The sequence below is a fragment of the Malus domestica genome, chromosome 03 (genome assembly GCF_042453785.1).
Source record: "Malus domestica chromosome 03, GDT2T_hap1".
Taxonomy (NCBI): domain Eukaryota; kingdom Viridiplantae; phylum Streptophyta; class Magnoliopsida; order Rosales; family Rosaceae; genus Malus; species Malus domestica.
The window spans coordinates 30082525-30107517 of NC_091663.1; the positions used below are offsets into that span (position 1 = coordinate 30082525).

The window sequence follows — 24993 nt, forward strand, 5'->3', positions numbered from 1 at the left end:
AAAAATAAGGAACTAAAACCGCCGTCTATAGATTTTGCAAATTTATGGACCAAAGTAACCCTACCTTTTGTTTGGGACCTATATATCCTGCCGATGATACATTCAGGCACCTGTAGTTTTCAAACTAAATATCCATAAATCTGTCACCACAGTAGCTTTCAGAACCATCTGATTCTTCTCACCTATTATCTGTCCTGGCAGTGTATATATATATATACACAGACATCTCGTACTGTATATATAGCAGAGGGTATTTTGATTTTGATATGAACATTACTGATTTAAAATTCATGAAAGTTATGGATCAAAATATGTAATCCCCATGATCCGCTGTCGTATCAGCAAATTAGTATAGGATCTTCTTCGTGCTCCTGAAGCAGTTATTTAACTTTGTAATTTTGTTATGATTTTTCTGTCTTTCATCACATGAATGGATGATTGCTGAATAATTAAATTAATTTAATGACCGGCTAGTTGATTAAATAAATTTAATTAGTATCTCCCGCATTATCATTACTGAGTGGCGCTCATGACAATCTTATGACGAGAATATAAATAAGTTATAATTCTAAAGCATATTGTACAAGACTACAAGTTTTACATAATTAACTAATTAATTTAAATAATGGCATTTCAGTTTTACTTCTCCTCAATGATATCATGTATATTCTTAATCAAGAACCTGTTTCACGCACAAACAGGCTGTTTAGAATCAAGCCACGTGGTGTGTTTGTTTATATAGTAAGATGATAATTATGTTTCTAATACGTGGGTTAGTCTTTTAATAAGTTATCATAATTAATCAATCTAAATGATGATTGTGGAATGACAATGTGGTCGCCGCTGATCAAATAATCTTTTGAATTAAGGTAGTGGGGGCATTGTGCCATTAATAACCTGCCTTATTTGGTTTGCAAAATCTTGTAGGTCATAAGCAAACTAAAAACAAAAAATTAATTACAAATAAATATATACTTGCGGTGTAGCATTGGATCCATTTTGTTTTAGGTGGTAGGACAAGAGGATGTTAGCTAGTTAATTATTATGTGACATCATTTATAGCTTAATTTCAAATAATTTACGCAGATTTGAGTTTATAGTCAAGTTGGTTAGAGTTGTTGTTTGAATCTCTTTCCTAATAGTTTAAAGGCTTATTAATTGATTTGCCCTTTGAAACTATAATTTTGTGTCATTTTACTCCTTGACTTGTTTTGTCTCACTCCCCCCCCCCCCCCCCCCCCGCGGCGGAAACTATCATTTTTCATCTCATTTCGTCTCAATTCACCCAATTTTTGTCAATTTTGTCAAATAGGCCTTAAAGTAGAAGGTAGTATGGACATTAGTTGTCGACAGAACTCAAGGACTAGATTCGCAAGTCTAAATTCCTTTCTACTCTTTCACTTATACCGAATTTGTTTCTCCAACTTTTCTCACCACAAATTCACATGCGGTCTGATAAATATGAAATATCCACGAAACTGCCACATCGTCAAGCATGGGGCTTATTTCTAACCACATAAAAGTGAAATGTCCTAACTACTATTTAATTTCATCAATTTGACGGAAGAGACGAAAAAGGGAACTAAAGCTAAATGAGACAAAAAATAGCAGTTTTAGAGAATAAAGACAAACTAAGTTCTCAAGAAGCAAATTCATTAATAAGCCTAATTAAATGAATTTAACACGTAATATCGCTGGCAAAAATTTGAGGTTTTAATGGGAACAAGAATGTTAAGTAATTCTTCTCATCTTGCCCATTATTGCACTTGTCATTTGTCAAGTCCCATTATAGCAAAATCTACAGAACAACAGTTATCACAGATGAGGTTTTCAAGTGCAAGAAACCTTGTGGTTTAAGCAGCCTCTTGATTTGCTCCAGGATATTTTGTTTGAGGATTGTCTTTAAGCTTTATTGTTCATATGAGGATAGGTTTTCTGCTGTGACGAACACTTTTTTTCTCTTTGATTGGGTTGAAATCTCCGGCAAAGTTTTTATTGAAGCCCATTATGCACACTATTCTTAGTTTGTAGGCTCCTTTACTTGGTTTAATAAATATCGAACCTTTTTTAAAATAAAATAAAATTTCAAATTATGTTATATTCCTAGTTAGGGTTTATGAAAATTAAAATCAATTTAGATGAAATTGAGAAGCACTGTCATCATATGGTGATATTTCTGTCAAAAAAAATATTTTTTATAAAAGCAACAGTAGAAAGGGGAAAATTCAAACTCAAAACTTCGAATATATAAATAAATATTTTTAACGAATCGAACCATACATTCATACCATATTTTTCACAATATATCGTACAAATAAATTGTGCATAACGTAATTTTGATTAACAGCGTTAATAATCTACCGACGCAACGGATGCTATTGTGAGGCACTGAATCCTACTTTTAAATTCCATAATTTGCCCTTTCAACATTTGGCATGATTATGTTTTCTAGCATATATGTCAGTTCATCAAACAACTAACAACTAACAACCAGGATGTAAAACAATTCGTACGGTGGTGATGGCGGTGGCTCATTGGATGGCATCGATATGACATTAGATTGGAGAGAGCATCCTCGCCGGATTCTCTTTATGAGGATCCCTGAGAGCCTCCAATCATATCTATTCATTGTGTATCGTGCAGCCAGTTTTCGTCAGGTACTATTTATATTTAATTTTAAATAAAAAATTACAATAATCTTTAACCGCACAATATACGATAAACAAATGTGATTTGAGGATCCTCCCTCGTTACATTAAGCCACTTGTCTTGAATATATATGTTCATTTCTTAATTAGATGCATCCTTGTTTTGAATCTAGTTGACAAGCTATTCAAGACGCTAAATTGTTATTGTCAAACGAAAGGAAACCTCTTATGAAACACAATATATGAGATTAGTTTTTTCATTTGTAATCGTTGATCATGTGAATTGTTTTTCAATATATATCAAATTTATAGCATGATAACATGGAGAATGATTTATATGGAAGGAATCATCTTTACTGTGTTGTTCTGGTCTAATAATATTATGTTAGGGGTAAGTTTTTTTCTATATGACATTGCATTATTGGACCAAAACACTACTCGACAGAGAACATGTTTCATGCAAGTTGCACTCAACAATATGACATGTCAAACATATATTAAAGAAATAATTCTTGTAGAAGAGTTTGCGCATATCAAAATTATAAATACAGAGACATTGCTCGATCTCTAGGATTGACTTGGAATAGATATGTTACTATATTTGAGGTTTGAAGGTATAGGTGAATGATTTAAGTTATCTAGAAGGGATCTAACAAAAAGAGATTAGACATAAAAGAAATTTATTTTTTCTAATCCTACTTTTCATGAAAAAAAAAATAAAACGAGTAAGTTTTTTCAATGAGTAATTTATCTTCGAACTTTAAATTGAATTTATTTTTAAATTGCTTCCTTCAAAATACTTCTCCAAATATAATGAGTTATACATTCCAATAAACTTATTCTTTCAGTTTCCAAAAAATAAATAAATAAATAAACTTATTCTTTCTAATTTTGTTAAAGTGAGGGGACTAAAATACATAAGTTCATTGTAAACTATCAAATTAGGCACTATTTTTTTCTTTCAATGTACTTTAAATATAATGTATTATTCATATTTCAGTTCAACCCAAAATACCAAACCAGGAAAAAAGTGTCTGAGAGATGCATGCCTCCCCCAGAATCAAAGGTGCTTTATAGGTGACACCTAAAAGCTCAAGTCTCAAAGGGATCATAGTTTTGCTCAAAAACTTTAATCAAAGAAAAGAAGAGTGGATATTTCCACTACGTGAGGATCTGGCTTTTTGTTTTTGCTTGGCCGGCCCTGCACGACAAAACACCAGATCCTTTTTAGCTTTCATGTTTTACAAGGGCTAAATACCAAACTCCACTTTTAGCTTTACGTGCAAGTCTTGTCCAACTGTCTGGGGTTCGTCACAGTTTTACATACTTTCCATGCACCGTCAACGAAATCATCACCTTATACGTTGACTTGATTCTTTTTCTTATTTTTCTTCCAAGTTTAGCAAACCCAACAAAGATAATTAGCTCAAGTTAAATGGTTTTCTAATTCAAATAAGAAATCCGAAGTCTTTGACTTAACCTAATTCTACTCATTTCTATATTTTCTTTCACCGTTCAGATTAACCCTAGGGCTTCAACTTAAATGATGTTACTTTGTCAAGATAATATGTATTAATGTTGCCTCTGGTTTAATCAAATCGATGATCTTACTAACATTCTATGCAAAAATGAGAAAACCATACACTAGAAAGTCTAAAATGACGCCAACATCAATTATTCAATGATTTTCTAATATCACATCAATATATTATGTATTGTTAGTGCCGCATACAATAATGTTTTTTCTCTGTGTCTCTTAATAGAAGTTATTACCTCAACATATATGTATTTCCTAAACATCAATAGAGTTTTGTTACTAATCTGAGTGCATCATAAAATTACCTAGTATACCTTCATACATATACTCAGTCTTAACAATGGTAGCAGGACACAAAACTTCTTAGAGGAACTCGAAGAAGAAACAAATGAAAAGTCACTATACTATATTTCTGTAGAGGAAATATTCATTACAAGATAAAGTCATCCACCTCGCTATACATATATAGTAACTAGGAAATTTAACAAGTAATCCTCTAACTACCTAACAACCAATAGTCTAGGATCATGGCATGTGTCTTTACAGAGATTATACCATTTGGCATTTTACATGGTTAATACTCAGCATGCTAATCATAGTCATATTAAACTAATGGGAAAGGTATTAATATTACAAAGCAACTCTCTCTCTCTCTCTCTCAAACATTTCATACACACATTTGATCTGGTCTGGCTTATAATCTGAGGCGGTCTGGGCCGGCCACCGACCCAACCTTTATCTTGGTGTCTTCATCATCCTCTTCTTATTTAATCTTAAACCTCACACGAGCTCCCCGAAGCTTCATACGCAAGAATGAGCTGCAATGTCATTTTTAGCTGGAAGATAGTTTGGTTAAGTTACTTTACCATATTTTAATCTTAATAAACCAATTAGATGCATGTCTTCGCAAGGAAACCATCGGCATGTTTGGATGAAAAGCTCGGCTGTCAAGGTGTGGAGAGACAGCCTAGTTTTAAATTAGGTGTTTGCCTAGCTAACCAAGTTGGAGTAAAGAAATCTTATAAAATTAAACTAATTCTTATGGAGCAAAAAATAATAACAAGACGACACATGGATCTTTGGATAAAAAAGGACAAGAATACCTTTGAGGCACATCGGGATTCCTACGCGCGAGTAGCGGAGAATCATCTTTCAACCAAGTCAAAAGTGCCCAAAATAGGTAACAATTTAAAACCTATTTCATCCAACCACATCAAATCCTTTCTACAAGGTAATTCCCAAACACATTCCTTTTAAATTATGTTAATTGGCTAATTAATGGGTTTATTGCCTAATTAACCCATTAATTGTCAATTAAACCATCCATTATATCCAATTAACCACCAAAATATATCCCATTCAACCCTAAAAATAGGCAATGGCCGGCCACCTCCCTTTTTTCCTAACCTTTTACATTTTTCTCCATTTTATTACCCATGTATACAAATAATCAATTTTGTAACCACCAATTTATTCTTTAGGGTTTAATTAGCCAATAAATTGACTAATTAAACCAAAATCATAACCACAAAATCCCTTCAAGGCCGGCCACACCTTGAGGGAAAAGAGACAAGCCTAATCCTATAAATAGGCTCCTATTTTCACCAAAAATTCATTCCAATTCTCTTACAAAAGATCTCAAATGCTCTAAACACTCTTTTTCTCTCTAAATTCTAACTTTGGCATTGGAGGTTCTTCAGCCAAAGCCCCCCCCCCCCCGTTCATCGTGGGCGCGTGAGGCTCTTGGCCTTGACCTAAGGTGTTAATTGTTTTGTAGGTGCAATTTTGTCCAAAATCAAGGAGGAAGAAATTTGCACCCATAAATTGGTGTTTTCATTGAGAGTTGAGATTCATACTCGTAGCAGACTCTCGCATAAAAAGTTTTTTCTCTATTTTCTAGTCTATTTGAATATTTTTCATACGTTCTTATTGTTAGAATTTTTTATTTGCAAAGGTTCTTTGATAAAACGTATAAGAAAAATCTAATGACTAGAAATTTAGAAAATTCCACAAGTGAAAATTCTAATACTCAAGAAATGGGACCGCGGCGATCCACGAGGCTAAATGTGGTCATAGGCGGAGTGGTACCACCACTACGAGGTTCCACCATGGCCCAAGCCGTGCCATCCAAGCTTGCACGGGTCCGAGCCCAAGCCTCGCATTCGTATGCATCACGCGTTGAGCAGCCTGCTCCCGACGAGCAGCTCACTCCCGTGGATCAGCCTGCTTCCGACAAGCAGCCCACTCTCGCGGCCCAACCTGCTCTCGTGGCCTAACCTACTCTCGCAGCCCAGCCTGCTCCCGCCGAGCAGCCTACTCTCGTGGCCCAGCCTGCTTCCGACGAGTAGCCTACTCCCGTGGTCCAGCCTACTCCCGACAAGCAGCCTGCTTTCGTGGCCCAACCTGCTCTCACAGCCCAGCCTGCTCCCGACGAGCAGCCCACTCTCGCGGCCCAGCCTGCTCTCATGGCCCAGTCTGCTTCCGTGGCTTTCCAAGCAGCCCAAGTTGGCCAAAGACTATCTCAACTATCCGGACCTACCATCGAGCCAGGGGCATTCTTACCATATTTTTTCACGGATTTGACATTTCCCAACTCAAATCTCGCGCTCGGAGTCTACTGCCATTCCACTGCCAAATGAGGCATATTCATTCTAAATTCTTCCAATCCAAATGGCGAACAACACTTGTCTCAACAAGTCATAGAGTTGACGAGCACCCTTGCACAACAGACAACCTTGGTGAATCAAATTTTGCAACGCACCGAGATCCAACGTGCCCTGAACGAGGTATCCCGAAGTAAGACAAAGGCAGACGAACCTTTCTAGCACCGTTTCGGCAAGCAGCCATTCGACCAGCCACGAGCCGAACGTTCGGGCAGTGTACACTCTTGATTGGGCCCCCGAGATAGCAAATACTCCCGTCTTAGCGCGCGGAGGAGCGTGCACTCTCGACTAGGCCCACGGATGAGCATACATTCACAGTTGGGGTCACACTTCGATAGTTAACATGAGCAACCTTCTTGGCAAAGTGTTCATTCGCGGCTAAGCCCGCAAGAAGCATCATCCACCTCACATCGGAGTATGTAGCACGACGGACGGAGAGAAGCAGTCACTCAATCCAGCTCAAGTTCAACTAGCAGCCTACGAAGAACTCTCGACTGCTAGGAATGCACCATATGCACTGCATCCGCAGCATAGACGAGCTAAATACATGGAAGAGCAGCCTAGACCAACAAGTCATGGCTGGGAGCAGCCGAGAGCTCCGCTACCTTAACAAAGGCAAATTCAGGAAGAAGTAGAGAGACTCTTGACCAAGCGATTGCATGATTTCTAACGCAACGAGGTCACCGACAATGCACTACGACGGAACATGACCAACATAAGTAGGTCACCATTCACAGACGAGATCGAGCAAGCAGAGCCTCCATGCGAGTTCAGCATGCCACATTTCACATCTTTCAAAAGGGATGAAGACCCGGAGAGACACTTAAAGCACTACCGAAGCGCAATGATCCTTTATCGAAACAACGATGACCTCATGTGCAAGATATTCGCCACCACTCTACAAGGCAAGGCACAAGATTGGTTCTACACCCTGCCGCCACAATCCATCCGGAATTTCTACAAACTTTCTTTGGTTTTCACCAAAAAAGATTCATCTTATCACTCGATCAAAAAGAAGTCTGACCATTTGTTTGACATCAAGAAGAACCCAAATGAGTCACTTTGTGACTATGTGAGGAGATTCAAAGCAGAGAAGGCAAGGATAGTCGAAGGCAACGACTCGATAGCTAGAGCAGCCTTCCAAAAAGGCATTCCAGTAGACCACCCGCTATTCGAAAAATTGATCATGAAAGAAGATCTAACTCTGGCAGGCTATTTTGCTTTGGCAAAGAAGCATGCACTTTGGGACGAGGCTCGCCAATGCATATTTAAGGACTTGAAGAAGTACTCGACATCACCTCCCTAGAAGCAATGGAGGACTTATTTGCATGTTGACGGTATCTAAAGTAGCAATAAGCTTTACCATTATGCGAGAATAGCTGGGGGCCCGACTACCTGTATTCTACAGTTTAAAAGCTCTCCTCGATGCTATTAAAAATTCAAAAGCTAACAATGGCGATAGTTGTTGTAACCTAAAAGCTTAAGTTTTACCTTCAAACGCACGCAGTCATCATCATGATGCACTATTCTGCTGAATCTAAACCTACGACAATAAAGGCGTAGACCCTGGTAGATGCAAAGTTTTCTGACGAACGCAACAACTCGACCCAAAAGACACGCCAAGGGCAGACAAACACACTCAAAAGCAAATTTTGTCCTCGTCGCCCTAGAAGATTTTACGTAGGAGCAACATGTACTGGCAGTCTAGCACTACCTCCTTATGCGCGTTACACGGCCCTAGCCAACCCTTGCTCCATTATTCAGCTTTAGAGTGGCCTAATACCAGAAGTTGAGCATCTCCTGCTACATGTAACATGGCCCCAGCTCCACGGCTTCCTAGCGTGCCTTCAAGCCTAGCCTTGACAACGCAACAAAACGACCCAACGACGCCCCGAAGGCAGCCGAGCACACTTTAGCCAAAAAGATCGAAAAGCAGTGGAACGCCTACAATATGAGGAACTATCATGTCTGACCTCCCGCTACATCAAAGCTCGAAGATTCAACCAGCTCGACGGGCACTACTTCATAAGCTGAGGATTATCCAGTTGTTATGCAGTTCATACCTTACAGCTAAGTTCTCGTTCGTTTCACTCATTTTTCAATGAGGAATCCAAAAGTAATCACAACTTGGATCGGCTACATACTTAAAACAACTTATTACCCTTGCACTTCAAAAGAAGACCGCGCCCTTCTTAGAGACTCATCGCAAGAATTGCGCCCCCCGAGGGACTAACCATGTTCTCCAGTGCAAGAGGGTAAACCAATTCCCCGACACCCATATGGGTCAGCTCTCCAAGATGGGAGGATAAACTCTACACTTCGAATATCCAGACGTGGATGAGCCTGGCTGCCCTAGTATAACTAGATGCACGATGGCTTGCGCCGAGATTCTTAGAAGTAGCCACAATGGTCTTTTTCAAGGTTTAGTTAACTGAAGGATTTTGGGTTTCTTGGCCTAATCCGTGGGGAACCGGGAAGAGGCGGATGGGGCACATTACGCAGTACGCCCTATAGACGACTGCCCTGGAACCCTAAAGCTGCTACTGAGTGCACTAAGGTAGCCTACGGATTCTGGAAGACTGCCTACGGCTTGCCCTTCGAGCAGTAAAGTCGCGCTAGACTTATACAACTGCACATTCTTACGAAAGGTTAAACAAGCTAGCACGCATATACGAAGTTTTATCCACTGCCGACATGATACATAGTCGATAAGCCTCACTTTTGCCAAGTGCGGAACAACCTACACCAAGTCCTAAAGTGTTGTGATACTTGCTACGCAACCTACGGAATTGGAGAAAGTCAAGGTTAATAGCCTAGTGGTTACGCGGACTTGTTTGCTTCTATAAGTAAGGCATTCGGCTGCCAATCCAATGGTTAACAACTTTGCAAAGTTCTACACCAACACATACGGCTGCATAGGCTATGCGAGCTTGTTTGTTTATAAAAAAGTAGCATGCCTGCCACTGGTCTATCAAGTCTAAAGGTTAGGGCATGAACAAAAGAAGCGAAGATAAAGAAAAGCGAAAGAAAACATGTTTATAAACAACTAGCAAATGCCAAATGAGCTACAAGGAAAAACAAAGAAAATCCTAAAGGCTACCTAAAATACTACACTACAGCAACTTAGACATCCCACGACTACTCCGTCGCCACACCTTTAGCAGCCGTAATGCTTTTAACAGCGACATCATCTGCCGTTTTTCCCCCATCTGCCCTAGCCTGAGCACTAACGTCTCCAACTACTTCACCAATGGAAGCCTCAAAAGTAAAAGTAAGCAAGTCTTCCAGAGAAATAGAGAATGTCTCAAAACCTCAAGCCCATCTTTCTCACCTTTCAGCTGCTCATTCTTCTCAAGCAGACTAACACGGACGTGTTGTAGCTCATCCACTCCTTTCAAAGCAACAAGCTCATATTCCAACCTATTGATCTCCTCGGCTGAGGAATAAGCTTCAGCTGCCATAATCTTCGCCACCTCCTTGACAACCTTGCTATATATGCATCATAACAAGCAGAGCAGTCTTTTTATATTGGGTCGTATGTTTAGCAAAGGAACTTGGGCAAACAACCTTTCTACCGCTATCAACAAACTTGGCACAAGCGTCCATGACTTCAAGCAGATCTAGTTTTAAAAGCACACAGATCTCAGCAGCCTCCCCAGAAGCAGGCTTAATAGATTTCTCATAGCTGCCTACATGAGCAATATATTCCTTCCTAACAGGCAAATCAGTCTTAGCAGCAAAGAGAGTGGGCCTTGGCGCCACTTTAGCAGCAGAGTCCACCTTACCACTCTTCATAATAGCAAGTCTCTCCAAATGTGAACCAGACTTGGCTCCCAACGAACGTCCTGGTACAGACTTAGGCACTGGGGGCATGATAAAACATTTACGCTGAGCAATCTTATTAATAATTATACTAGTCATTCTCAACATGGAAGGTGTCACATGCTCATATCTAGCAGCCTCATTTTTCTTCCAATTGGAAAAAGTCATGCCAATCACAGGCCTCTCGACAGCAGACAGATCATCATGAGTAGCAGTGGAAAAGTCTTAAGTTTTCTCTTAACCAGCATCTCTTGAGCAGGCGAGGAAGATCTTTTCTTTCCACCTTCATTCATAGTAAGCTCTACGACAGCGATCAGACGAGCCAATGCATCCGCCTTGATCCACTTTACCTCATCTTTCGGGGGCAGCCTACCTTTCTCCCGACAAAGAGAACTAAGTAACCAATGTCATTCATGGTACTCAGCCTACCTTTCTTACTATTGATATACACAGGAGGAATGAACCTTTTTCCGAAACAGCTCCTTAAACATTCCCCAGTCCACAATCTCAGCTAGGGTCAACTGGTAAGACTCTTATCTCCACCAGGATGCAGGTTGTTCTTCCAAAAACCAGGTAGTCGTCTCGACCTACTTATTAGAAAAAAAACTCCCCTGACTCTGCATCACTTGAAAGGTCTTCTCCACATGATTCAGCCATTTTTCTGCCCCCTCATGACCTTTATTTCCAATGAAGTGAGACAACTTTAGATTATGAACTGTCTCAAGAGGTGTCCTCTGGGGAGTACGGAATGCTATCTGAATGGCAGAAACTATAGCTTCCCCTAATTGAATAATATCAGAGAAACTCGATTTAACTGATTGACGGGGCTCGTACTAACATAAGACGTCACAAGGATTAGAACATTCAAGAATTATACATGACTAATTGATGGGGCTCTCTATGAGGCGGCATTTCAAAATATAAAAGCATTTGGCATATTATTTCAAAGTATACATTCCTTAAAATGCATTTCTGGGAAATATATCAAGTATATAAATATATACTGAAAACAAAAGCCTACTCACTGGTATGTCGATGGGTCGTAACCCCCGAGTTGCCCGTGGATACGCTCGTCCTCGGGATAAGTCTCACCTATATGCGAATTAACTATAAAAACGTAATTTTAAAGCACATATACAAAACTAGCTAATAACTTCTCATACAAATCTCAATTTTGGTATTTGAATATACCAACGTGACCTACACAACCTCACGAACATCGTGATATTTTTAGAATAATTTTTCTATGGCTCACACGCCCTCACGCGCATCACCTTCAACCTCTAGAAGCCGGAATAGTGTCACCAGCGCCGGATTCTGGGCAGACCTGCAACTGCCTATTTCTCACTCATTTTTGCACCATTTTTCATGCAATTTATACCAAAATGAAGCTCTTAACTAGTAGAACACAATCATACTAATTTAAAATTCTAAAAGTCACGGGATCTCACCAGAGAATTCCAAGAAAAACCGGCCAAACTTCGTACACACGATCCCGACGTCCAAAACCTTCAAACGAAGCACTTCGAGCTTCCTTAGGACCTCACTAAGCCTCCTACAAGCTTCAAATTCCCAAAAACATCCATAATTACGTGTGCATGAACAGTGTAGAAATCGGAGGTTATGAAAAACTAGGGTTTTCAAAGGTATCCTTACCTAAAATGGGTACCAATCAACTCGTCTGAGCTTCACGAACACAATGGTGCTAACTTTGACCACGATCCGTGAAGTTTCAAGGGTTTTGGGTGATTGTTCATACGATTTCGAAGGAGAGAGAGAGTGTGAGAGTCCGAAAGAGATGAGAGAGTACGAGAGAGAGAAGAGAGAGAGTGAGTGTGTGTGGCCTAGGATTGGTCAACCACTAAAAACATCATAACTTAATCCTAATTGGTTCCAAACAATTAGGATTTAAAAATATTGACCCAAAACCACACTTAAACCACATTACACAACTAACGTCCAAGGGTATTTTTGTCAATTCACGCCGTCGATAATTATATATTTGGGACGGGTTGTGACAATCAATACTTCATAATATATATATATAATATATATATCATTCTACTTTGTAGTTTATGATGAAATTATATATATTTTAAGTATAAACAGACATTTATATACATGAAATATAGTAGATTTACTTAAATCTGCCTAGTTCACCTAGGCACTTGTCTAGCCTCAACATATAGCCCGACTAGTGCCTAGCGTGGCGGCTAGGCCCTAGCATGCCGTCCGACTAGCGCCTAACGTCTTTTAGAACTTTGAACATGCATACCAAAATAATGAATTGAAGAATGGATGATTTTCTATGTATAAAATCATGGATTCTTCATGGGCTCTCTGTTACTTCACAATTTAGCATTAATTGTCATGTTAATATTATAAAATATTGTTCTAAAAATATGAGGTGACAGAAAATCTATAAAAATGTCTACTTTTGAGGAATTCTCCTTATTTCTCCTTTGACAAATCACCAACCCACCGATCTATAAAATATAGATGGTCTTATATGTGTAGGGTTTTTAGGGCACTCACTCTAAACAGTTCTAAACAAGCAAACACGTGATTGAAGGTGGGTGATGAGAAATAAATAGGACATGACATTTTAATAGACATATAGAAAATGGGAACAATATCTATGACTTGTTTCCTTCTTGTGTTTGTTGACAATTAATCCTCAGCCTACTCCATACACACACACACACACATTTATATAGGTTTAGGTTTAGACTTGCTAACCCTACTTTGGTTCTGGCTCTAAAAACAAAAGGCCTATGACCTAAACACTGCATACCATCATCATGTGTTTTAGCATATGCTATTATTCTAGCCATATATATTTTCTTGTTATTGATTTGTAAACTCACCACTCATTTTCTGCTAAGAGTCAAGGGGATGACACTTCCCTATAAGTAATGATTTAATTTTGTATAGTATGGGTCCATGTCCCTATTAAGGTGTAAGAATTGAGGATTTGTCTTGAGACTACGTACATGTCCCTATTAATGTGTAAGAATTGAGGATTTGTCTTGAGACTACGTACTGGTTTGGTATTAAGGTGCTTTTATAAAAAATGGGTAAAAAAAAAAACTGAGCTCAAAAAGGTGTTTGGTAAACACTTAAAAACAGTTTATTTTCACAATTTTGGGTTAAAAAAACTGAAAACGTGAAGCAACAAAAATGAGCTTATTCTCACAGCACAGCAATACCAAACTAGCCCTTCAAAGTATGACCTCAAAATTTTATATGGTAATTATAGCTATTAGGGTATACATCACCTAATATTGTATGAGTTTCATTAGTGAGATTTTAGAATTCCAACCTATTTAGTTCATCTATGTATTACAAATTATGTTGTTGATCACATCTCTTGTAAGTTAACATGTTTTCTTGTAAGTGCAAATTTGCTCGAGGGAAATATTTTTTTGACGTAATTGGAAATCTCTCTCTTTCTCTCTTGTTGAGAGAGATCAAAAGTTGGAGATATGTCGTGATTACACAATTAAAACTCTCATATCCATGAGAAATATGATTTTCGACCACTCTACAAAATTTTCTGTAAATTTTTTTGTTACATTAGAGAAAATCGAACCCTGAACATATCTTATTTGAAACTCATTACTTCGCCCTGAACATATCTTGTTTGCCCTTAAGTTTGATGCTTGGGATCTTGGGGTGCTTGGTATAAAATTAATGAAATCCAATCCTAGCCGTTGATATGTTTTTTGGGATGTAGGATTGAATGCTCTATAAAACCCACCTAGCAACAAGCATATAGAGAAAGCCATGCATAGAGAGAGAGAGAGAGAGAGAGAAAGAGAGAGAGAGAGAGAGAGAGAGAGAGAGAGAGAGAGAGAGAGATCCACACAGAATGTCAAATAAAAAATGGCAGGCATACAATAACACAATGGTCCCTATTTAAATAATATAATAATAATTACAAGCCATTGGTTTATATATTTCACCAAAATATAAATTTTCCTATTCGGTTTGAAAACTTTGGTATTCAATTTAAATGTAATTCAGTTGATTAAGAGTATTTACATCTTTACCCGAGATCTTAGGTTTATTTTTCTAAAATGACGAACATTTACATCTTTACCCGACGTCCTAGGGTTAATAACCCTTCCCCCAATATCACTTTTATAAAATAAAATAAAAACTACTTACTACTAATTGGTTTCAAAAATTAAAATTCAAGAGGTATACCAAACAAGCTTAATCTAAATGTTAATTGGAGGTTGTGATAACTACACAAAGAATTTCTTTTTCTACACACTTCTGTTCATTTTTTATCCTCGAATTGAATAAAGCAAATGAAAACAACAAACATAATTAAATAGAAGTGTGTATAGAAGAAAAAAAAAAGTGCATGTTATCATTTCCTTAATTGCATATGTCATTTGTTTAAAAAGAGAATGAGAAGAAAGTAGCTCGAAGAATTGTATTGCAGTTTACATTCTCTCTGTTATTTCTATTTTTTTTTAACTAGCGTGCATGAGAATTGAAATATTGAACTTTAAACATCTTCCAACAAATTAGTAACGTAGTGCCACGATCCAAAATGTTATAGACACGTTATATCCTGTACTTTATAACTTGGAAAAAAAATTATTGGAATATAGATCTCAAGTTAAAAGGTGAAAGATACACATTCAAGAATAAACGCATGTACTTGTCTCATGAGACAAGACTTGCATGCAAATAACATAAATCACATACTTAGTTATCATTGATGCAACAACCAAAAGCTACAACGCTAACGTTGGAATTCTCTTGTGAAAATAAATGTTACAAATAAAAAAATAATCTCAATTGTACAAAGAAAAAAAAAACAAAAAGAAAGAATTATCTCAAGTATATACTTGTACTTGTTACTTTTTTTAATTTTTCTATTGATTTTCAATCTTTTCCGATATGGCAGTGATGAAACCGAAAGATGGTTCCTCAACATGGGTCCTTGTGCTGCTGATTTTTTGTAAGTAGTTTTTGTTTGTCACACGATATGTTAGATTATATTTTAGATTAGAGAGCCAACAAAGTTTAAACTCACTCCAATTCTCTCAAATGTGTATTGGTAAAAAAACAAAAAAACAAAAAACAAAAGAAGCCACCTTAATTTCTATTACATTTTTCCATGGCTATCCGTAACATTCATATCAATGGATTTAGTAACAAAGAAAAAAAAAATGAAAAATCAATGGCATGTAAAAAGTTTCTTGGCTCCATAAATTATTTTACATGTGGTCTAATATCCTAGTCGTTGGGGTATTAAGTCTTCATCCATGTTCGAAACTCTTCCCCCTCTTAATTATTGTACTAGTTTCGAATCCTCTCATTTCCCTTATTAATAATTTAAATGGCATGTAAAAAGCCAACTAAAATGACTGTTTGTTCTTGATTCGTGAGTCTCTCATAGTAAATTTCCACAACAACCAATGACAAAACAAAGAACGTAGAAATAAGACTAGAAGATGAAGCAAACCCCTTTGGCTTTTTACTTCTTGCTACAAAAGCAAACTAGTATTTTCAAACCATAAAATAAATTTAAATTAAAAATGGTTTTACAATTTTTTTAACTACAATAATATATTTACAGTAGACTAGCGGATTTGGCTAAGCCATATAATGGGTCATCCATAATAATTGGTATCAAACTCTTGCACTTAATACTACGACCAAATTTTGAATTCTGATACTTTTTTTTAATGACCTCTAAATGAAGACGTAAATTAGAGACAACTATGATAAGGACATTCTTAGTTAAAACCTCTCTATGCGTTTATGGTGAAAAACAAAAAGCGTGAAGGTTATTCGCTCAAATATTACTCACACTAGCTACCTTTGTTTTTCATCTATGTAAAAAATGCAAAATTAGAACAATGATCTCTCAATTATTTTGCATTTTGGTCCATGAATTTAGTTATTTAAGTTTTGAGTACTCAGATGTGACACATGGCATTTTAGTCTTTCTAATCACTTTTGTTAAATTTTTTGTCCATGTGACGGAATTGTGTGATTGTGGTTCAATTTGTTGTGTACATTACTCCAATCATTGGGTTTAATTCAATGATTAGAACTAAATATGAATATATTGGTCAATTTGGAGTATATTAAGTGATTAACCCTACAACATCTAGCTTCCACACAACACTGATTTCATTACTTTCCCTTCTTCAAAATGATAGCCCAATTTCCCACTATTTTATTCTTAAAACCTAGCTCTAAATCTAATTTTGAAATTTGGTGTTTGAAGTTTTGAGATTGCGGTAACCGATTAATTCATGTATCATAATGTAGATGGTGAATAATGAGTTTATTCACTTTAGGAAAGTGTTATTGGCACTCAAAAAATCTCATTCTATACTCCTCATAAATGTATTTTTCTTTCATAATATAGAAAGTTTAAAATGTAGAATAAAATTTTTGAAATGCTAATAACAATTCATTTCTCTATTACTTAATAAAACATGCATTCTGCAAAATGACGTGGACGTCGGCCACTGTCAACAGGCTCAAGGTGTGGCAATTCTTGTACGGGCTGTCCAACGGGCTACCGCCGCAGCAACCTAATTGCCTCCTTGATTTTGGACCGATGGACCTCATTTTGTTTGATTGGGAAAAATATCTACCATTGAAAGAGTGTCATAGTGAATGCCTCCATTTTCCTTAGTATAAATGCAAGTTAATTTTGAAAAAAAATACTTAAAGCGCTTCCAGTATGAACTAGCAGAAAGTACTTTAAATGTCTTTCAAACCTAAAAACATTATTTTTAAAAGCACTTTCAGTTATTTAAAAACACTTGCTAAACAAACCCTAAATCTGACAATCTTCCTCCGTTACCCCAAATTTATTTCCAATCCCATCCGTTTCAAAATTAATATCAAGAGTCTCCAATCCAAACGTTCCCTTTCCCACTTTCTCGCCCAATTTCCTTTTTATCAGAAAAATAAAAACCAACTCCCACAAGAAAATCCCTCTCTCTCCCCTCCCCTCCCCCTCTCTCCTCTCTCTACACACACTGATACACACACACAACAACAAAGCTCCCACAAGAAAATCCATCTCTCTCTCTCTCTCTCTCTCTCTCTCTACACTGATACACGCACAACAACATCAACAACAACATCAACAACATTGCTCAAGCCCCAACCCAAACCAACCAAACAGCATGGGGCTTCGTTCCCCCACGCTCTCTCTCTCCTCCCGTAATCGGATCTGATTCACAACCCGAAACCCGCACACTTCCACACCCGTCTCTAGTCCGATCCCATCAAATTCCCACCCCACTTTCTCGGTTTCTCCCAACCCAACAAACGAATCCGCCTATTGGAACATAACCCACCACGAAACGTCGCCGTTTCTGCCGCACCCGGGTCGGATCCGATCGGCGTCGGCGAAATTTCTCGGGCATTTTCATTACCCAAATGGGAATGCCCAGTAAACGATGAGCAGAGCCGGAGAGGAAGAAGACAAAGACAGCGAGTGCTTCTACGAGTCCCTCGATCGCATTGTCTCCTCCTCTTGTTCTTGTTCAACATCGAACTCCGACTCCGAGGCCGACCCCGACCCGAATCCGAATTATGCCGTACCCAAATTCCCAATGGGCGCCTCCACCAAGTACGACGTTTGGACCTCCGAGCCTTCCTCCATCTCCGAACGCCGGTCTAAACTCCTCACCGAAATGGGTCTCACCGGCGACCCGGTCCTGACCCGGGCCAAGCCTCAACTGGGTTTTGCCGGTGAGTTCGGGCGGTCGGTCTCGTCGGATTATTTGATCGCTCAAGTGAATTCCGACGGTGGTGGCGTTAATAGCATTGTCCGCTCCAAATCCGACGGCAGCGATCAGTGTAATAACGCTTGTTCTACTTCATCTGTTTCTTCTCCCCCAATTCTTTCGATTCGTTGTGGTTCTGGCGAGGCACAGACCGAGCCTGAACCCGAAACCGGTTCATTTGTAAATAGAAATACAAAATCTTTGGATTATAAATCTTCAAGTGGTAAAAGCAACTCATCTCCGCCGCCGAATAAGCCGCCTTCCGGCAAGCACTCGAGGAGGGTAGACGAGATTCAAAGCGATTCGAAGGCAGAGGAGGAGTTGGATTGCAATGGCATTGTTAAGGTTAGTGAAAGTGATGCTAACAATGATGCCCAAGTGTGTACTATTAGGAACCTTGATAATGGGAAAGAGTTTGTTGTGAATGAGATTAGGGAAGATGGAACGTGGAACAAGCTTAAGGAAGTGGGTACTGGAAAGCAGTTGACCATGGAGGAGTTTGAGATGAGTGTCGGGCATTCACCGATTGTTCAAGAACTGATGAGGAGGCAGAATGTGGAAGAGGGTCATAAGGATGGTTCCGAGACCAATGCCAATGGGGGGAATGGTGGGGTTTCGAAGTTGAAGAAGAAAGGAGGCTGGTTAAAGAGCATCAAGAGTGTCGCGATCACCATGACAGGTCATAAGGATAGGCGGAGTAGCGATGAGAGGGACACATCATCGGAGAAAGGTGGTCGGAGGTCGAGCTCTGCCACAGATGATAGCCAGGATGTGTCATTTCATGGGCCGGAGAGGGTGAGGGTGAAGCAGTATGGGAAGTCATGTAAGGAGGTCACTGCATTGTTCAAGAGTCAGGAGATTCATGCGCATACTGGGTCGATTTGGAGTATCAAGTTTAGTTTGGATGGAAAATACTTGGCCAGTGCCGGTGAGGATTGCGTGATTCATATTTGGCAGGTAATGCAGAGTGAAAGGAAGGGTGACCTATTGATGGAGAAATCAGAAGATAGCAATTTAACCATGTTGTTATTTGCCAATGGATCACCGGAACCATGTTCAGTCTCGCCGAATGTGGACAACCATGTGGAAAAAAAGAGGAGAGGGAGGTCGTCTATCAGTCGAAAATCTGTTAGTTTGGACCATTATGTGATTCCAGAGACTGTGTTTGCACTTTCAGAGAAACCCATTTCTTCATTCGAAGGCCATCTGGATGATGTGCTTGACCTCTCTTGGTCCAAGTCGCAGGTTAGTTACTGTTCTGGTGTTCTGTTTGCTTGGATTTATCTTTTCGACTTTTACCCTCCGCAGGTTACATTACTATTTGTATGATCTGTAATGTTGGGTGAATTTGAATAGATGTTATTTTATTGTCGTGTGATCCGATCATCCGAGGACACTATTAGGTTTTTGTCTGCCTAGTGATCTAACTGACAGTTACCTACCACTTTCTAGCCTAATGTTATGTTATTCTTTTTGGTTTTGGTTTTACATTCACATGGAGAGGGATATATGAATTGAGTCATATAAAATGTCCAAGAGGATAGATTTAACAGACGCTACAGATTACGTTGTGTAGTGATAAAATTCAAATACTCTGGATAATTTTTTTATTAGTTTTATTAATTTAGATGAACTTCAAAAAATGTAGTGCTTTGTTTTTTAACTGTACCTTTTAGGTTCTTTGTTCTGGGCACCTTAAATATGGTGAACTGCTTTGTTAAGTTTCTATGAAGAGAGAAAATAAATCATGGGTACTTCTACAGAAATTGGACACGTCAATGGGGATTAAAAGTCACAGTAGAAATTTCGGGAATGATCACTGATCTGGTCCTGGAAGTGTCGGGTGTTAGTTTAACCATACTCTAGTATATATGCTGTTCATATAAGTATAAGCACTTGCAGGATGAGTGCACTAATGTATCTTGGTTTACTTGAGTAGATGTCAGATAAATGAATGAAATATTTGACTATACCACTTGATTGTCGTGTCAATGAAGAAATCCATTATCCTAGCTGCTCCAATAGTATAAAAATTTGTTAACTCCTTTCTCTTTTTATCTGTATTTGAACTTACACAGTTATTTTCTTGAGCTTTTAGAACTGCATATTTTAGTACCATGTTATAGCCCTACTGTGGAAAGTTTAAAAATTTTAAGTGGATAAAAAACAATTTTGAATACTCCTGGTTATTTCATGGAATAATGGACATCATAATTGTAAAGGCTAGGTTCTGTTTTGGAAATAGACTCTCACATAGAAGGGGTTGTAATGCTTATCTATGATAGCACTTTCCGTAAGTCAGTCTTAGATATGCCAATTGACATTGACTGTTGAGATTCTGTAAGTTAAAAGGTTTCGTTAAAGAAGGCACTGAAAGCTAGGGAAGCCAGAAATAAGCCAAATTAAAATGCAAAGTTGAAGGGGGGCTTTAATGGTTGATGGTGAAGAAAGATGTTTTTAGCGGGTAACTGCATGGGATGGTTTGTTAAATTCCTCACGTCATCGGAGATAGAATAAGAGAGAGAATCTTCATTGAAGTTAAGGCTCTTGCACTGGGTTAGTGCACTGACAAGTTTGTCATTTAAAGCCTTATGAGTGCTCTTTTCTTGGAGTGGATTCAGGTTGGTCATTTTCTGAGCCTGCCAGGTTCGTGAAGGTGAAAGAGGGGAGGGGATGATGCTGTTAGTATCATTTTGAGGCATGTGCAGAAATTAAATCAGTTCAATTTCTGCTCACTGCCTTTTGGTAAGGCCCTAAGGGTGATCTAGTTGATCCAAATGTGGGGAGAGGGAATTGGCTGTAATCGGGCATTGTAAATTGTTTTGTAGAAAATGATGCTTTCAACCTTATATCAGTCTTCAAATATAGCATAGTATTCAGATGTCAGTATTCCACTATGATTTGTTCTCCAACTTTTGATTATTTTGAGATTCATTAACTTTTTTAAATTATTACCCTAAAAATTTTCTGGGGGCCAAAAAAACTCAAAAGTCTTATTGATTTGTTGTGCATGTATTGTCCTCTCTTTTTCTTGTTATCAAATGTAAATTTCTTTATGTTATATATTGCAATCAAGTCTTTCTCAGTAGATCGTGTAGAAAGATAGAGGTAGCTTGATTTAAATGGTGGTGCGATCTCAATATAAGCTTTATATATGGCAATAATGTGGACATTTTTTCGTTTTTCAGTTATTTTTCTTGTTGCATAATGTCTAAATACAATTCCTTTTTGTTCCTGTTCTCCCCCTCCTTTGTTCAGCACCTGCTCTCATCTTCAATGGACAAAACCGTGCGCCTCTGGCACTTGTCTAGCAAGACTTGCCTGAAGATATTTTCACATAGTGACTATGGTAAGTATATTTGGTCTGTATTTCAACTTTTCTCTACAATTGTGGTTGGCTTCTACTTGAACAACTGTTGTATATAAAGGGGTTAATTTGCACACATCTTACATAAAGGGGTTAATTTGCACACATCTTACTTTAGGGGTTATAAAAGCACAGAAAAATCAAGTACATACCTTTGATATCAGGAAAAGGACTTAGTTTATGAATCTTAAAAAAAAGTAATTTCTAAATGAGTTGAGTATGACTATTTGATTCTTGGCTCAATTCTTGGCTCAAGTGTAAGGGGTTGGAAGGGGGAATTTGTTAGATCCTAGGTTCAGATCTTGCAAGTAATTTTGTTTAATATATTTTTTTAATATTAGAGTGTCTGAATTCTTATAATATGATATTTTTAACCTTTTTCTGAAAGATGTTATAAATGTACAAGTGATATGGATATTATCACCCATCGCCGGTCATTTGTTTCTAATAACTCTATTTTGCTTGGACCTTGATGCAGTAACTTGCATCCAGTTCAATCCTGTTGATGATAGGTACTTCATTAGTGGGTCCCTTGATGCCAAGGTTCGCATATGGAGTATCCCTGATCATCAAGTGGTTGATTGGAATGATCTGCATGAGATGGTCACTGCTGCTTGCTACACTCCTGATGGTCAGGTTGGGCTCAAACTTTCATTCTTGTTTATATGTATTGTATTAGTATCGTTCATAGCTTAATAAACTTTTGTTCATATCTGAAGGGCGCCCTAGTTGGTTCATACAAAGGCAGCTGCCGTTTATACAACACATCTGGTACAATTCTCTCTCTCTCTCTCTCTCTCTCTCTCTCTCCATGACATCCATGTATATGTGTGCATGCAGCTAATAAATATTTCCAAAATTTTCAGAGAACAAGTTGCAACAGAAAAGCCAAATTAATTTGCAGAACAAGAAAAAGAAATCCCATCACAAGAAAATTACAGGTTTTCAGGTAATGAGTTGGCTTGATTCGCTTTGCTTCTGTGTAGATGATACTTTTAGCCATGAAATTGGGAGATAAACCTTATTCCTTTATACCATTATAACGTAGGGGCCGTTTTCCCTTGCAATTTTTATTCTTTGATTACTTTGAGCTGCAAGATTGTTGGATTTGTTACTGTTGCTGACTAGTTCTGCTTGACAGTTTGCACCAGGAAGTTCATCAGAAGTATTGATTACATCTGCAGATTCACGAATCAGAGTTGTTGACGGTGTTGATCTGGTTCACAAGTTCAAGGGTAAGCACATGATGTTCCATGATTTTCTTTATATGTTATTTTTCCGATTTCAAATCCACTTCCTGAATTCTTTCATTTAAATTCAATATAGTTGATCAAGATGATGGTAGTACTATATGTTATAAATTAACTGTCAAGCTTATAACAGTTTCATTCTAGCTTACTTCATTCCGGCACGTTTGATGTTCTCATAAGATTGGAAAACATAAGCTCTTAGATTTGTTACCCAAGTCTATGTTAGCATTAAGATGTGTTTTCTGGGCAATAATTTAATGATAATGCTGTCTTCTAGATCCATTAAGATGTGTTTTTTTGACAGGATTTCGGAACGCAAATAGCCAAATCTCAGCTGCCCTCACAGCAAATGGTAAATATGTGGTATCTGCTAGTGAGGATTCTCATGTATATATATGGAAACATGAAGCTGATTCCCGCCCTAGCCGAAGCAAGAGTGTCACAGTCACACGCTCCTATGAGCATTTCCATTGTCAAGATGTATCGGTCGCCATCCCCTGGCCTGGAATGGCTGATTTATGGGGTTTACAAGATTCAGAACGGAATGGTCTTGACGAGGTTTCCACAGCAAATCACCCCCCTACACCTGTTGAGGCGGCTAATTCCAACAACGAGGGTTCACGATCGGCATCTGGTTGCACCAATAGCCCTCTCCACGGAACAATTTCAAGTGCATCCAACAGCTACTTCTTTGATAGAATTTCGGCAACATGGCCGGAGGAAAAACTTCTTCAAGCTACCAGGAACCGAAGCCCGCGTGTTAGTTTTGATTTCACCAACGGGTTAAGCCAAAACATGTCAGCCTGGGGTATGGTGATTGTAACTGCCGGCCTTCGAGGTGAAATTAGAACTTTCCTAAATTTTGGGTTGCCGATTCGGATCTAAGGGGGAAGATGAGTTGATTATTCTGCAAGGAGCCAGTCCATTTTTCCCTTTTGGCAAAATGTGTACAGAGAGAACTTGGTGAGATTTGTAACATTAGAGCGTTCCAATTGTTTCCTTGTGCTTGTGCCCGTCGGACGTGGACTTCAGTTGGAGGGCCAGTCCGACCGGGCAACAAGAAAGAAAAATAGATTTGTCAAAAAAGAACAAAACAAAAAACTACACCGTGAATTTAGCAACCGATGAATTTCTGTAGTCGGAAAATTGTAGAGTTATGAGATGGGGAAAGCTTATTGCATTTAGAAATGAAAATTCTTTTACATTTTATGTGCTCAGATCTTGATTTCTCTTTCTTCCCGGTATTTACCGCTAATGGGCCATTGTTTAACTTGGGTCGGAGTCCAACTATAGCCATTAGGCCCAAGTCTTTAGGTTAGCCAACTTTAGGCCCACATTGTCTCTGCCAAAAGTCCCCCACAAAAAGTGGGCCCACACTCTTCCAACTTGTCATAATATCCTAAAAATCCAGAAATTTCACCCAGAATCCAAAGCAAAACTTGTGGGCAGGGGAAAGTCAAGTTAGACTTGTGGTCAGATAAAAGTTGAAATACCTCTATGAATTTTTTCGGTTCTTGAAAGAAGTGAATAACCGTAGATTGCTATCAATTATCTATGTAAATATCCTTTCTTATAATCCTATGTTTAGGAAAAGCAGGAAGAAAATTTGAGTAATTTCTCTGTATTCGGAACATGGCTATGTGTAGTTACTATTTCACTTGCTTCATAACAAGTCAATTGGGTTTAAAGTTAAGGAAAATTAATGAAAAAGGCTTGAAAATTTTGAGTTTTAATGATAAGGACAAAATAAAAGGTAAAGTGAATAGTATCAGGATTGACTTTTTAGTGTAAAAATATGGTTTTTCGTTAAAATGAACAGTACCAGGTGCTTTTCTAAAGTTCCCTTAAAGTTAATCTTTCATAGATTGAGACCTATCAACATTATCGTTGATGCATACCTTTATTATAACACGTGAAATAATATTCTA

The 24993-nt window shown here is 38.2% G+C and overlaps 1 protein-coding gene across 1 annotated transcript; it reads left to right on the top strand.

Annotated features, from left to right (window-relative positions):
* Positions 1-17584: 17584 nt before the first annotated feature.
* On the top strand, positions 17585-24282 carry LOC103430398 (uncharacterized). Its single transcript, XM_008368540.4, has 7 exons — positions 17585-19693; positions 21707-21797; positions 22294-22451; positions 22535-22586; positions 22682-22764; positions 22957-23050; positions 23370-24282. The coding sequence occupies exons 1-7, from the start codon at positions 18119-18121 to the stop codon at positions 23948-23950; spliced, it is 2634 nt and encodes an 877-aa protein (XP_008366762.1). The 5' UTR covers positions 17585-18118; the 3' UTR covers positions 23951-24282.
* Positions 24283-24993: the final 711 nt, after the last annotated feature.

Coding starts and splice junctions, on each gene's coding strand:
- LOC103430398 (XM_008368540.4), top strand. CDS start 18,119: ATGAGCAGAGCCGGAGAGGAAGAAGACAAAGACAGCGAGTGCTTCTAC. Junction 19,694..21,706: donor TCTCTTGGTCCAAGTCGCAG/GTTAGTTACTGT, acceptor TCCTTTGTTCAG/CACCTGCTCTCATCTTCAAT. Junction 22,765..22,956: donor AGAAAATTACAGGTTTTCAG/GTAATGAGTTGG, acceptor TCTGCTTGACAG/TTTGCACCAGGAAGTTCATC.